Source organism: Microcaecilia unicolor, chromosome 3, assembly GCF_901765095.1.
Source record: "Microcaecilia unicolor chromosome 3, aMicUni1.1, whole genome shotgun sequence".
Taxonomy (NCBI): Eukaryota; Metazoa; Chordata; class Amphibia; order Gymnophiona; family Siphonopidae; genus Microcaecilia; species Microcaecilia unicolor.
In genome coordinates, this window is record NC_044033.1 from 142,269,370 (window position 1) to 142,285,237 (window position 15,868).

Below are 15,868 nucleotides of genomic sequence, written 5' to 3' on the forward strand. Positions count from 1 at the left end.
CAGCACACCTATGATGTGGCTGGCAGGGTTTCCCAATCCCTGCCAGCCAAAAACTCCCAACAAACTCTCCCTCCCGCATATCTTTTACATAGAAGATCTTTGCTGGCAGCAAGTAGCGCCGGCACCACAGTCTTCCCTCTGATGTACTCCCGCCTATGTGGAAACAGAAAGCTGCATTAGAAGGAAGGCTGTGGGACCAGTGTGAGCAATGTGTATCAATCGGTGCTCACTGGTGAAGATCTGCTATTTAAAATGTATGCGGGGGGGGGGGGGGGTGGTTGAGAGACTGTATGGAATGTGGGCGGGCAAGAGAGGGAAAGACCGAATCCACCATGGCAGGGTAGGGTTCTTCTGCCCATCCAACTTGTGTCCATCCAGAAATGGGTGTCTGGCAACACCCCTTATGAGTGGTCGAATCTCTCCCCTCCCCAAAGTTATTCAGTAGCTCCAGTTAAAAAAAAAAAAGAGAGAGAGAAAAACTGACAAGAAACAGGCAGAAGATCTCCTTCCAACATGGTCGCAGCAGTCCTGTGAAATACTGAGAAGGTTGACTGGATGCCAAGGGCCTTGTTCCTACCTTCAAGGCCCAGTCTCAGTGCTACTGAGGGAGGTGAGTACAGGACCACACACATCTTCAGCTCCTATCACTGTGCTGGTGGTGGGGAGCTCTTCTCTGAAGGAGCCAGGTCACAAGCCTTCAGACCACTGCTCTACCACTACACTGCCGAAAACTTCAGCCATTGCTGGTGATGGTTCCCATCCACCAGCCACACATCATGCAGCACAATCACCAATACAGCACAAACCCCAAAAATTGTCTGGAGAAGACACAGCACTGCTCTCAACTCCCTTCCAACCCACTCCTGGCATAGAAGCCAGTGACCATAGAGCATATGAAGCACAAAACCTCTGACACTTCTCCTCTCCAGTCCAGTTGGGGAAATAAGAGGCCCCTTTTGTCTCCAGGAAGGGACCCCCCTCCTGCTAAAGCGGGATTGCCCTCAACAATGACCCTATTGATCCCAGAGGTCTCCTTCCCTGGTGCTCAAGGCCAAACTGCATCTTTTTTGCATTTCCTACAAACATTTATACAGGACAGCATAGCTTTTTTGCAGCAACTCTAGGCACCGACCTGATCCTATCTCTCTGGAACCCAAGGAAGCACCTGCCTCATGCCCAAAGTTTGTTCCTTCATGCCACCAGCAGTGGAATCAAGCCACACCACAGGTATCTCCAGAGCTGCCACTCCTTCTTACCAACACATCTATGAATGGGTGGATGGACATGGCCCATTTGTCTGGACTGGTCTGATAGGACTAAAGGAAAGAAAGTTATAAGGTAACACATAACTTATCCTTTGCTGTCTTACCTCCTTTATGCTCTCCTGTCCTGTTTGAATATGGATTTCCATTTCTATTCTTCAATATTTTATTTTAAATTTTGTAAAACACTTTGATGTGACTCACAAAAGGTGGTTACCAGATATTTGGTCTCCTGGGGGAAATCCCCAGACTCCCACCAGGCTCTGATGGATCCAGATGCACTTACTGGGAAACCTGTATCTTTCAGTCTACATGTCTCCAGAACAGCAACCACAATCAACATACTCTGATCAGGAGCTCACCAACTTCAAACTCTCCCTATCAACACTTCAATCTGATGCAACTGGAGGATGCCACAACCTCTGCATATGCCAGACCTTGTGTAAACTATCCCACAGCTCCAGGTCACCTTACAGGAATCTATATATCATCCCTTGGTCACCGTTCACCAGACACCAGTTCCTGAAATGCAGCCTATCCCTTCATCAGCCACTCAACCTCCAACTCCAGCAGAAGACTACTTATATCCTCATTTCTTAAAGAATGTTTTCTTGGGGATGAGGAAGAAATTGGACTAGAATCCTTTCCCTTGCTAGTGAATGAGTCCTAGCTCCATGGTGTTGCTGTGCAGAAGGTTGGTGAGCTCTGCAGCGAGAATAGGAACATTATTGGCATTAAACTCTAATCCAGAGACTATGAACAGGAAACACTTCCTGATCATTCTGTGCAACATTGAGCAAAGGATCCTTGCATTACCAGTTCATCAGGACTTGCAGGACCTCCAGCTCACTAACTGGCAAATGCCTTATTCTATTCCTCCAGCTTCAAAACACCTTGACCTAAAATACAAGGTACAGAAAGCTCCAGGCCATAACATTTCACAGCTTCCCCATCATTCTATGGTTTCTGAGTCAGTAATCAAAAAGGCAAAGTCGAACAAAATGCAGTTCCATGTTCCTCCAGGCAAGGAATCCAGACTATTAGATTCTATTGGCAGAAGGCTGTACCAAGGAGCCATGCTTGCCATCTAGATACAAGCTCATCAACTTCAAATTCTCCATATCAACATGCAACTGGAGGACACCATAACCTCTGCATATGCCAAACTGTGTGGAACTATATCACAGTTCCAGGTCACCTTACAGGAATTTACATATCATCTTATCCATTCCCCTATAATGCCTACAATACCTATAGACCAATAGAATTGGTTGAAGAACTGTTGATGATAAGATTTTCTGTAGGTGGATGTAAAGCTCACCCAATGTAGAGCAGTCATCATTAATTTGAGAGACAGTATCTTTAACCTTCTCCCCAAACAGGCTGTCACCCAGGCAAGGAGCATCAGTGAGGGGGTCATGCAACACTTCTTGCGTGGCTCAAAGCTTCTGATCTTCAAGAAGTGTTGCCTTTTCCAATAAGCTTCCTACCCTCAGCCAACAAGGAATCTAGAACAGTCTCAGTGCTACAGTTATTGCGGAAGCCTGACTGAGACTAATGTAAAAGTTGAAATTTATCCAGAAAATCAGATAGTTGTTTAGTTACCATACCGTTCCCTCCATAATTTTTAAAAATAGTGGAAAGGAGGCAACCAGGAGATAATTAGTAATATCTGTAAGTGGAATAGGAGTTAAAATAATTTCACCTTTAGTTATTGGAAACATCCCCATGGCCAGCTGGTAGTTTATGTGAGAGAAGATCCGCCAGCAAGCGGAAAACTCAAGCACCCCACGGTAAAAACAATAATGTGTAAAAGTGGGAGTACGACCAAGGATACCAGAAACTGGAGGATGTTCTTAAATAAAAAACTTTATTGAAGGTTTGAAGACTCGACACAACGTCGTGTTTCGGCCGTCAGGCCTGCATCAGGAGTCTGCTGTGCAGAGTGCTGCAGAGCAATGATGATGGAAATCCTCTGAAGATTTTACAGCAGTCTCTTGCACGGAGAGTTGCTAAATAGTAATGAGGTTGGTTCTTCAAAAATGACGTGGTAGTCTTTAGAAAGACTATTTGAAAAAAGTCCGTCAGAAGCGCTGCACGCACTATTGGTAATGATATACTATACTTGTGAAACAGTAATAAAAATTCAGTCTCTGATAATTCTCACCAAAGTCTGCCTACTGGAATGGGTTGTTCTTTTACAACATGTAGAGCTAAACCATTTAAATTTTTAACATGGGAATCTGTTGTTGCATCTTATTAACTTTTTCTCTGAAGTAATCTGCCAACGTCTGGGCCAAAACTGTAGTGTGTTCACTCATCTGTGATAATACTTTTGGTTTGGTAAGTGGATTTACCAGTTGAAAAAGTTTATTCTGATTCATCTGGTCATTCCCTAGTACTTGAGAGTAATACGCTTTCTTTTTAGCCCTAATCAGTTGTCTATAAGTTTTATTAGCTATCTTCCATGTTCTTTTGTTCTCTAGAAATCTATGTTTTTGCCAAGTTCTCTCACAACCATTGTGTCAGCATGAAGAATCAGCGAAGTGTAAGCTTTGGTCACATATCCTTCTTTCACCTAATTCTTCTGCACAGACCCAAAGTTTCTGCCGAACGTTCTTGCCAGTTTTCATTCAAACCAGTCCACTGTCCTTCTGGCCTTCTTCACAGCTTCCCACACTTCAGCAGCAGAAGATGCCCTCCATACTCTGGATTGCCAACTTGTACTGCTCTATTATCTTAAGCACAGAATCACTCTGCAAGTCTACCCAGCTCTTCTTTACCTTTAACCCCAATAATCCTGGCCTCCTAACCTCCGAAAAGGACCATATCCCTTTGGGTAGTGGACTACATAGAATTTTATTACTAAGAAGCGGGCCTTCCAGTACCAGACCAAGTAACAGCACACAGACTCAGGGCCAACACTTCTGCAGTGGCTCATTTCAGAGATATACCTTTACTAGACATTTGCAAAACAGCAACTTGGGCTTTGCCTTTCACATTCATCTGCCACTACTGTTTGGACTCCTCCAAAGCTCAGGACATGGCGTTCAGCCAGTGTTACCTCTTAAACCTTTTCACTTGTTGAGTTCATCATCAACAACATCACCAACCACCCCACTAATACTTGGCTAGGGACTCATCATTAAGTGTGCTTCCATCTCCACTGCTTGTCTCCGGAGAAAGCATAACAGGAGTTCTCCGTAGACAGCAGGGGAATGCAGCCATTCTTACCTGCCCATCATCCCCTCTTTATTCAGATAGCTACTGGGCAAAACTAAGGAGACAGTGGAAACTGCTCCAGGCACAAGAATCCTTGCGCATGCTCGCTGAAGCCGAGAAAAGCTTCTTTATCTAGGGAAGAGCACTAGAATGCAGGTTCAGTCAAGAGATTTCAGCATCAAGAGAGGCTGTCTATAGAATCCCCCCCCCCCCCCCCCCCATTACAGGTAAGAAACTTCGCTTTCTTGCATTATATATTTCTAAAACTAAACCCCCAATATTCAGCCCATGACAGTCAGTGCTTTTTTTAAAACACCAGCTGTTGCAGGTTTTTCATGCATGGACACTAGTGCTGAATATCCAAGGTAACACAAGTATTCAGACTAGTACCCGTATTACTATCTGGATAAAGTTACAATGGCCTTTTACTATCATAATGTTATCCAGATAGTTAACAGGTTAGCAGACTGAATATCACTGCTAGCCAGGTAATGCCCAGCCTCCAAACCACCCTGGCACATTTGGATAGTACTGGGGTGTCAGTAGATTTTAAGTGGTTTTATCTGGATAATGTCATTTATTTATTTATTTATTTATTGGGATTAAACTGCCTTTATGAAGAGATTCACCAAAGGTGGTATACAGCAAATATAGCTTAACATAAAACTTAACATTTTCTTAACAGCATAACAATAGTAAAATGGCCAAATATAGGCATGAATCAATGAGTTAAACTTGGAGACGGGGGGGGGGGGGGGGTAGGGGGCAAAGGGCAGGACCAACAGAAGAGAGGTCGGATTAGGGAGTACAGTGACTGCTGTTCTCTGCTCTGGTCCAGGCTCACCTCCTCCCCTCCAATTCCCTGCAAGCTGCCTGGAAAGGAAGGGGAGGGGCTGAAACAGAATTCCCTTGCTGCTTTGCATTCTGAAAAGGTGGAACTGCATTTCAGGCCATTTCCCCCCAAATTAAACTCTGCTGATAATAACCATGTCAAAAGCTCCGTATTCGGCCGGGTTAGAAGTACCCAGCAGGAATATTAGTGCCAAGAAATTAGGGAAAGAACAGTTAAGAGTGTTTGGTTACCTTGTTGCTATACATTGTTAATGTCCCTTTCTCAGAAGCCGTAATTATTGCATCCATCTGTGAAACTTTCACAATACACTGAATTGTGTCTCTTCGCTTTTTACCGCCACCTGCCAATGGTACAAAATTTGTTGTTTCCGCCTTAGTTGCTCAGAAAAACATGGAACAATATACTTGAGCACATACTAGACTTTTGCCAGTTGGTATTCAGCCCATGCCAGGCAGTGTTTTTTTCAAACATTGCCTGCACGGCAGTGGCGTAGACACAGGTGGGCCTGAGTGGGCCAGGGCCCACCCACTTAGGGCACAGGCCCACCCAACAGTAGCACATGTTTAATGGTAGCTGGTGGGGATCCCAAGCTCCACCAGCTGAAGACTTCCCCCTGATGGTAAGGAAAACACTACTCTCCATGATACTGGCACCTACTCATGCTCAGTTTTCAGCACATGCCTGCTGCAGACTGCCAAGGTGGAAAGAAGTGTTTTTCTGCCAGCTGAGATATTTTTTGATGTTGGTGTGTGTGTGGGGGGGGGGGGGGGGGGGGGAGGGAGGGAGAACACGTGGTGCCCACCCACTGCTTGCCTAGGCCCACCTAAAATCTGTTGCCTGGCTACACCCCTGCTGCACGGGTTGAATTAGAACCAGATATCCAGTACTAGCCTATGTTGGGGAACTGGCACTGAGTATATGGATGTTTGGCACACCCAGAAGTTATCCGAACACTGGCAATATTCAGTGCCAGTACCTGGATAACTAACTGGGCATAGTTAGGACTGCATTTTATACAGTCCTACTTGCCTGCTTATTCGGACACTGGCACTGAATATTGGCAATGCCAGATAACATCAGTTTCAACATGGAAACAAAGCATTTTCAAAACAGGAAAAAGAGAAATAAATCCACTTACAATCAAATAAGATATATTTCAAGCCCACATTAAGAGAGCTGCATAGATTATATTCAAAAAGAAAATAGATAGAAAGAAAGCATCAAAGTGTACCAATGCTATTGTATTACTTATCCCAAAATACTAATCCCCATCTATGTTCTATCAGATATCTGTCCCTTATCCAAAAATGAATTGCTCCAATTGGCCATGTTAAAGTAAGCTCTAAAGGTCCTGTTTACTAAGCAGCATTATAGGCTGTGAAGGATCCCTCCGCTCCTTTAAGGGAAACTCTGGCCTCCGGCCCAAGTTTTATATATGATAATCCACTGGGATACAATACCCTGTAATCCCCAGATGTGCCCTGCGACCTGGGGTATGTCAGCAGCACTATTTCAGCACAACTCCCAAAATATACAGTCAGGAAAATAACTCCAACAGTTTCAAGAATGTAGTTCCAAAAACAAACAGTTCAAAAAAAAACCCCAGTAGTTTTTAATAATGCAGTTCCAAAAGCAAAACAGTTCAGGAATCTCAACAGCTTCAAAAATGCAGTTCATAAACACCCAGCTCAGATATCCCCCCTTCAGCTTCAATACTGCAGTTCAACACAAACAGGGCATGAATCTCAGCAGTCACAATGGTGCAATTCAAAATAAGCAATTCCAAAAACAAAACCGTTCCAAAAACAAGCAGTTCAAAGAAAGCAAGCACTTCCAAACAGGCAGTTCAAAAGCAAGCAGTTTAAAAATCCCACCAGCAGTTCAGAGGGAGAGAGCCTCCACGGGTCCCACCCTTCTCTGGCCAGCTCTATCTCCTGGCTTCCTCCCACTTGACCCCGTCGCTTCCTGGCTCCTCCACAATAGCCACTGGACTTTTCCTTTAGGAAGCCATCCAAACCTTTTTTAAACCCCGCTAAACTGACTGCTTTTTAGGGTTTGCCAATTACTACCACCAGTTTATACACCACTACTTGACAAAAGTTCAACAGCACAAAAGAAAGTGGAAAAGAAACCAACTTCAAGAGATCAGTCCACACCAAGGGTAAGATGCTCCAATAAACAAATTTTCAATACGAATTTGTTGGTGCAAGACAGTATTTTTCTCTGCATTTAGAGAGATCAATTCCTATACTCCACTGTCAATCAGTATACAACTGTGCACTCACTGATTGACCCCTGATGAAGGCTTTTTTAAAAGCCGAAACACGGACCATGTAGGGTCCAAATAAAATTGTTTATTGGAGCATCTTATCCTTGATGTGGACTGATCTCTTGAAGTTGGTTTCTTTTCCACTTTCTTTTGTGCTGTTGTACAATCTGTTAAATTATCTGCATTGTCTGTATGTATTCCTGAGGGTGTGTCGGGGCTGGGAGAGAGAAAAACCATGTGTTGGTGCCATTTTCAAATCTATGCATGGGATTTCCAAGGGATAATATAACCACAGAGAAAGCAGGGGCAAATTTCAGAGAAAGCTTTTTCCCAGACCAATATTCAAAGCAAAGATAAGGGCATACTTTCACTTTGAATTTGGGTGCAAGGTTCCTGGGTAGAACATAGAGAGGCCCTTTTACCAAACAGAGGTAAAAAGTGGCCTTAGTGTGCCCTTATGTGGGTCATTCTCGCACACTAAGGCCATTTTTACCGCTGGAATAAAATGACCGGATTTCCCATTTTAATGGCCATGTGCTAATTTTTCCATTAGCGTGTGGCCATTATCGCATTATTGCATGAGCTCCTACCACCACCTTATTTGTAGGCAGTAGGGACTCACACGCTAAATCTGCGCTAATCGATTAACGTACGGCAATGCCCACTCTCCACCCCACGACCCGCCCCCAGCGCTAAATAATAAACTTTAGTTAGCATGTGGGTAGCAAATGCACATCACCAAATTCCATAGGACACCTCAGCATGCCCCATGGTAAGCCATTTTTTTGCTGCAGTAAGCACTTTGTACAAGGGTCCCACAGACTTTGCGTCAGTGCAAGCAATCTGCCCCATTACCAATACTGAAGAGCCCTTTTACAAAGGTGCGGCAGGCTCTACATGTGTTCAGCGTGCGCAGAGACCATCGCCAGGGGCATGGTAATTTCATACTTGGCGCACGCCTATACCACCAGGACAAATTATTTTTTTTATTTCCTACCGCGCACAGCGTTTCCAGCGTTAATCGGCAGTTGGCACGCACTGACCAGTCACTGCACGTGTAGTGCGTTGAGTCCTTACTGCTAGATCAATGAGTGGTGTTATGGGCTCAGACCGTAAATAGGCATGCGCTGGTTTCAATTTTACCGCAGGTCCTTTTCCCGGCCCATTGGAAAAAAAAATCCCTTTTTCCCAGAGGAAGTAAAAACTGGCCCAGGGCGCACCAAATACACATGCCCACACTACGGCAGGCCACTTTTTGCCACAGCTTAGTAGAACTGCCCCTCGGTAATTCTCTGCTGCTGCTGTTTTTCTGATGTAGGAACACGGGTATGCAGTTGTAAAAGGTTCTGATAACAGATTTTGAGAGCGTGAGCGAATATGGATACCAGTGTATACACCATTTTAACTTCACCAATGATTGCATAGCATAAACAAATATAGTAAAAAAGAGTTACCCACTTCTGGGACAAGTATAGCTGTCTACCGCGTTGGGCTCTGTCAGCCCCAGCTGAGTAGTGGTGCTTAGTGGAAGGTTAAGATAACATCACCAGTATTTACATCTAGGTAGAAAAGGAGGGCTGACGGTGCAATGATGCAGGTTTGTGGTGATGAGTGTTCTGGCTGACAGCCTTACTCATGTACCCAGTTCTGAGCACTGTTCACATTTAATTTTATCTTTATTTATTTAGTGTGGACTTATCTGCTCTATACTATGTACAGAGTTTGAATTTAGTATCACAGACGCTGATGTAAACAGGTTTCTATTTCTAAGTATTTAACAGATTTTTACTAACAGGACAATTCTATTTCCTATTAAAGATTAGAAATACCAGTTGCATTCTCAACTCTCTCTCGTTTAGAAATCATGAACACTGAGTTCTCTTCATTCAGTTGGGAGTCAAGGACGTTTTCTTCTGTTTGGAAATATCCAAAAATCTAAAAGCAAACAAATAATCTAAGTTATGCATTTTAATAACAAACTCAGCAAAGAGGTAACAAGAAAAATAAAGCAAAAGCAATCAATATTCTATATTTGTATAGGATAACAAACAAAAAAACAACAACAAAAATATTTAAAAATTAAGGATAATTGGGTCGTCCAAATCGGTATAATCGAAACCCAATTTAGGACGTCTCCAACTGCACTCCGTCGCAAGGACAGCCAAAGTTCAAGGGGGTGTGTCGGAGGCATAGCAAAGGCGGGACTTGGGCATGCCTAACACCTGGACGCCCTTGACCCATAATCGAAAAAAACAAGGACGTCTTGACGAACACTTGGATGTTTTCACCAGGACCTGTTTTTCTTACGACTAAGGCACAAAAAGGTGCCCAAAATGATCAGATGACCACCAGAGAGAATCGGGCATGATCTCCCGTTACTCCCCCAGTGGTCACTAACCCCCTTCCACCCTCAAAAACATCCTTAAAAATATGTCGTGCCAGCCTCTATGCCAGCCTCAGATGTCATATTCAGGTCCATGAAGCAGTTTTAGTGAGTACTGCAGTGCACTTCAGACAGGCAGACCCAGGCCCATACCCCGCTTACCTTTTACATTTGTTGAGGAAACAGCGAGTCCTCCAAAACCCACCACAAACCCACTGTACCCACATGTAGGTGCCCCCCTTCACTCGCAAGGGCTATGGTAATGGTGTACAATTGGGGGTAGTGGGTTTTGGGGGGGAGGATTTGGGGGGCTCAGCACACAAGATAAGGGAGATATGTACCTGGAAGCAATTCATGAAGTCCAATGCAGTGCCCCCTAGGGTGCCCAGTTAGTATCCTGGCATGTCAGGGGGACCAGTGCACTACAAATGCTGACTCCTCCCATGCCCAAATGACTTACTTTAGGACGTTTTTGACATGGACGTCTCTGGTTTTGAAAATCACCGAAAGTCAGAAACGTCCATGTGTAGGGACGACCAAATCTAGGGACGTCCAAATTTAAGGATTTGGACGTCTCTGATGGTATTTTCAAAACGAAAGATGAACGTTCATATTGTTTCGAAAATACGGGTTTCCCCACCCCTGGATTTGGTTGTTTTTGCAAGGACGTCCAAATAGCAACTTGGACGTCCCTTTCAAAAATGCCCCTCCATATCATTTTTGGAGAGGGTTTTCATAATAGGGGATTTGTTGTGTTTTGTTTTTATTTTATTTATTTATTTATTAGGATTTTTTTACTGCCTTTTTGAAGGAATTCACTCAAGGCAGGAATTCACTCAAAGCAGTATATAGTAAGAATAAATCAAACATGAGCAATAGACAATTACAGCATTAAAAATATTCAAATAAAAATACAACGCATGGAATAGCATACTACTTACAATGTCAACCCAATATGTAATAGAACATTTTAATTGACAGTGTAGGGTGTAAGCAAAAAACATGTAGATAGGTAAGAGAGTAAGAGGAGTTAGAAAATAAGGTGACTAATTTAAAGAAAGTTGCACATGAGGTCAGAGAAATGGTTAACATATAGATAGGAAAGACAGTAAGAAGTGTTAGAGAATAAGGGACCCTTTTTACCAAGCTGCGCAAAAGGGGGCCAGTGTTGGTGTTGGTGTGTGTGTGTTACACACGCACTGAGGCCCCCTTTTACCACAGTTGGTAAAAGGGAAGTTTTGCCTTCCTGCAGGATATGGCCATGCGGCAAGTAAAGCACTTACCGCACAGCCATTTCAGGGGGGAGCCCATACCGCCACCCATTGAGGTGGTGGTAAGGGCTCCCACTTTAACCCGGCGGTAACCAGGCAGCACACAACACTGCCTGATTACCACTGGATACATTCCAGCGCTACAAAAATAAATACAGTTTTGTAGCATCGGAAATGACGGCATGCTAGGGGTGGGAAGTACCGCTGGGCTACTCTCCAATTTTCAATAGAAAAGAGTAGAGGTGGGGTAAAAACCAAAAGGTACTCTGCGCCTGGTTCCAGGCACCCAGTGATTCCATTGGTCCCAGGGTTGAAACGAAATTGGTGAAACACTCATGTGGCAGTGGGAAATACGTCTGGGAAAATAAAACATTTTCGGCTCTGATTTAAATGCAGCTATAGTAGAACACAATCACAGATGAAGAGCTAATGAGTTCCAGAGGTTGGGACCCTGGACGGAAAATATAGCATATCTGGTATGTTCAAAATGAATATCTCTATAAAGGAGCACATGAGGATGATGTTGTTGAGCAGATCTGAGGGTCCGGGAAGGAAGATAAGGGACTAAATAACGTGGTAAGTATGGGGGTTCATCAGAAATACAGGTCTTAACTACTAGCAGTAAGATTTTGCACATGATCCGATGTGAAGTGGGTAACCAGTGGGCATCTAGACTGTATAATCATTTTGGAAACAAAATTTAATTAGGATCCAGATCTAATATGACAGATTCATGAGATGTGAACGTATGAAAAAAACCCATCATAATCTATTCCTGTTGTGAAGCCACGCAAAAGCGTGAAATTTTAAATGAAACAGTGCATACAATTAAAATAAAAGTATTGCAGTTTTACTGTATGGCAGGCAGGGAACTTTTGCATTCAGCTGCTTAGAGAAAGTGTGCATCATTCACCAGAGTAGGCCTGTAAAATTTGGTGTAGGCTGAAATATCCATTTTCATGGTAATACTGTAGATGTTGGTAGATAAGGACCATTTGACTGTCCCCTACCTATGCTGCTCCACCTAAAGATATTTCCCAACTGTACAAGTTTCAAATCCTAGATTAGTTTAGCTCTGATCACCATTTTTCTATAGCCTCATCGCCCACTGTGTTAAGGACATTTTCACAAACCTGACTTCCTATAGGAAGCCATCCCTTATTCCTTAGTTGGAAACAGTAGCCAAGTCAATCTATTACATTTTAAGGAACCTACCAGCTCTCCTTTGACTATCTCTGATTATCACAGTAAGCCCATCCTTGGCTATGTGCTCACCAGCTTTGCCTTTTTTTGGAGCTTGGTACAGCTATAATGAAGCTTGTGCAAGTTGACTTTGTAGTCTCCCATTCCTGTTCTTCCAGCACCCAGGACATTTTAGATTACTTACCAAAATTAGTGTGCAACATTTTTCATTTTTTTAAATTCATGTGGAGGGGCATAATCAAAAGGGATGCCCAAGTTTTGCAGAGGACGTCCTTGCAAAACATCCCGGTGGAGGGGCAGGGAAATCCGTATTATCGAAACAAGATGGACGTCCATCTTTCGTTTCGATAATACGGTTGGGGACACCCAAATCTGGAAATTTAGGTCGTCCTTAGAGATGGTCGTCCCTAGACTTGGTTGTTTCTGATTTTCGGCGATAATGGAAACCAAGGACGCCCATCTCAGAAACGACCAAATGCAAGCCATTTGGTCATAGGAGGAGCCAGCCTTCGTAGTGCACTGGTCCCCCTAACATGCCAGGACACCAACCGGGCACCCTAGGGGGCACTGCAGTGGACTTCACAAATTGCTCCCAGGTACATAGCTCCCTTACCTTGTGTGCTGAGCCCCCCAAATCCCCTCCAAAACCCACTCCCACAACTGTACACCACTACCATAGCCCTTATGGGTGATGGAGGCACCTAGATATGGGTACAGTGCTTTTCTGGTGGGTTTTGAAGGGCTAAAAAAAAAACCAACGAAAACGGAAGATGCACAGAAAGACCAAACTAAAATCACAAATGTAAAAAAGCCAATATCATTTTTTTTGTGTGCTTTTTACGGGAGATTTGGACTCTCTTTGTCGTTGTTTGGTTTTGAAAGGCTAACATTTACCACACAAGTGTAACAGGTAGGGGGGATGGGCCTGGGTCCGCCTGCCTGAAGTGCACTGCACTCACTAAAACTGCTCCGATGACCTGCATACTGCTGTGATGGACCCGAATATGACATCTGAGACTGGCAAAAAATATTTTTCAAGATTTTTTTTTAGGGTGGGAGGGGATCAGTGACCACTGGGGGAGTAAGGGGAGGTCATTCCTGATTCTCTCCAGTGGTCATCTGGTCAGTTCGGGCACCTTTTTGTGCCTTGGTCATAAGAAAAACAGGACCAGGTAAAGTCGTCCAAGTGCTCGTCAGGGACGTCCTTTTTTTTTCCATTATGGGTCGAGGATGTCCATGTGTTAGGCATGCCCAAGTCCCGCCTTCGATACGCCTCCGACACGTCCCCATGAACTTTGGTCATCCCCATCCCCACGACGGAAAGCCGTTGGGGACGCCCAAAATCGGCTTTTGATTATACTGATTTGAGCGACCCTGTGAGAAGGACGCCCCTCTTCTGATTTCTGTCGAAAGAGGGGCGTCCTTCTCTTTCAAAAATAAGCCTGATAGTGCGCTTGTCTTTCCTTTTTGTCAGATCCCTTATGAAGACCAGTATCCAGATGCTCTATATCTTTTACCCTCCTTCTCTCACATCCCTTAATTTACCATTGTGCTCTGTATCTGTCCCACACATGCTTAAAACTAAGTCACGGTTCTAATAACTACCACTTTTGCTCATAGGTTTTCCAAGCATCTATCACCCCCTCAGTTAAGAAGTATTTGTTCATACTTCTCCGAGCCTACTGACCCTCAGCTTCATATTATAGCACTTTTTGAAATTTTTTGAAAAAAAAAACCTCTACTTTAGCCTGCTAAATATTTCAATGTTTTTATCATATCCCATCTTTACTCCTGTTCTGCTCTGTCTTCTGATAGGCTCTGTACTCAGATTAGCATGCAGTTAACGAGAGTATAGGAACATCACTGTGAAGACTCAGAACTCTTGAACCAAAATCTTCTTTAATGCAAATTCAAACAAAAGGGCATAACTTACAGTTCTGAAGCATTGTACAAGAGTCTCTGCCCTGCAGATTGAAGTCTGTTCTCAACCAGTCTCCGTCCTCCAGCATGCATGGAGGGGCTGGGAAAATTCCAGCTCTGCGCTGGGAGTAGGGTTACCATATGTCTGGTTTTACCCGGACATGTCCTCTTTTTGAGGACATAGCTGAGTAACCGGGCGGGGTTTGCCAGCCTACCCGTTTGTTCGCCGAGAGTTGAAGCGACCTCGTGAGACTTCTGCAGAAGTCTTGAAAGGTCACTCTCGGCGGCCATTTTGAATCGGCACCAGGACCGGAGTCAGCAAACAAAAGTCTGCAGACAGGAACTTTCATTCTTTTAGTGTCTAAATAAAAGTACTGCCTCAGGAAATACATATTGTACTTTGGTTATAGAGCTATAAGTGACCACTGTAAGTGCTACATCACCTTCTGTTTCCATCTTATGATATGTCTCCTTATGTGCTTAGTCATACCATTAGATTTCCCTGTGCTATATTACAATGATTGTAAAAACATTGGGGTGGGTATGGATGTTGATATGGTCCCTGCCCCCAACTGATAGTATGATTTCCTAAACCTTTGCTCCTCTCCCCTCCAAAATAAGCAGGAAAACTACATCTACAACAGACTGGTAATGTCATGCTTATTCAAGGTGATTATTTTTAGATTTCTTTCCTCTTTGACACTTGCTAGTTTTTATCCACCTTTTTGATAAGTAGCCAATAGACATTTTGCACCTCCAATGTGTGATTTTACACTGAAACTCAGCCTTGAAACCACTGACTACTTTTGGTTTATTCAAATCTCCTTTCTTCTTTAGCATCCCTCCTTTTTTATCTATCCTATTACCCATTTTTGTGCCACCTGCAAACAGGGGAAAGGGAAATGGGACCTGATATACTGCCTTCCTGAGGTTTTTGCAACTACATTCAAAGCAGTTTACATATATTCAAGTACTTATTTTGTACCAGGGGCAATGGAAGTTTAAGTGACTTGCCCAGAGTCACAAGCAGCTGCAGTGGGAATTGAACTCAGTTCCCCAGGATCAAAGTCCACTGCACTAATCACTTGGCTACTCCTCCACTAGCAACAGTCCATGTAGAAGCCTGCCCTTGCAGATCAGCAATGTGGCCGAGCAGGCTTCTGTTTCTGTGAGTCTGACTGTACGTGCGGCCGCATTGCTGATCTGCAAGGGCAGGCTTCTACATGGACTGTTGCTAGTGGGGAATAGCAACATTCTATGTCGAATCTCAAATAGGGAAAGGGAAATGGGACTTGATATACCGCCTTTCTGAGGTTTTTGCAACTACATTCAAAGCGGTTTATATATATTCAGGTACTTATTTTGTACCAGGGGCAATGGAGGGTTAAGTGACTTGCCCAGGGTCACAAGGAGCTGCAGTGGGAATCGAACTCAGTTCCCCAGGATCAAAGTCCACTGCACTAACCACTAGGCTACTCCTCCACT

At 43.9% G+C, this 15,868-nt stretch overlaps 1 protein-coding gene across 1 annotated transcript in view; it reads right to left on the reverse strand.

Annotated features, from left to right (window-relative positions):
* The window catches only part of WDR64 (WD repeat domain 64), a 205,136-nt gene that overhangs the window by 166,342 nt on the left and 22,926 nt on the right, over positions 1–15,868 (reverse strand). The window contains 2 exon segments of the mRNA XM_030194685.1: positions 5,568–5,677; positions 9,436–9,541. Of these exon segments, the coding sequence (XP_030050545.1) occupies positions 5,568–5,677; positions 9,436–9,541 (216 nt within the window).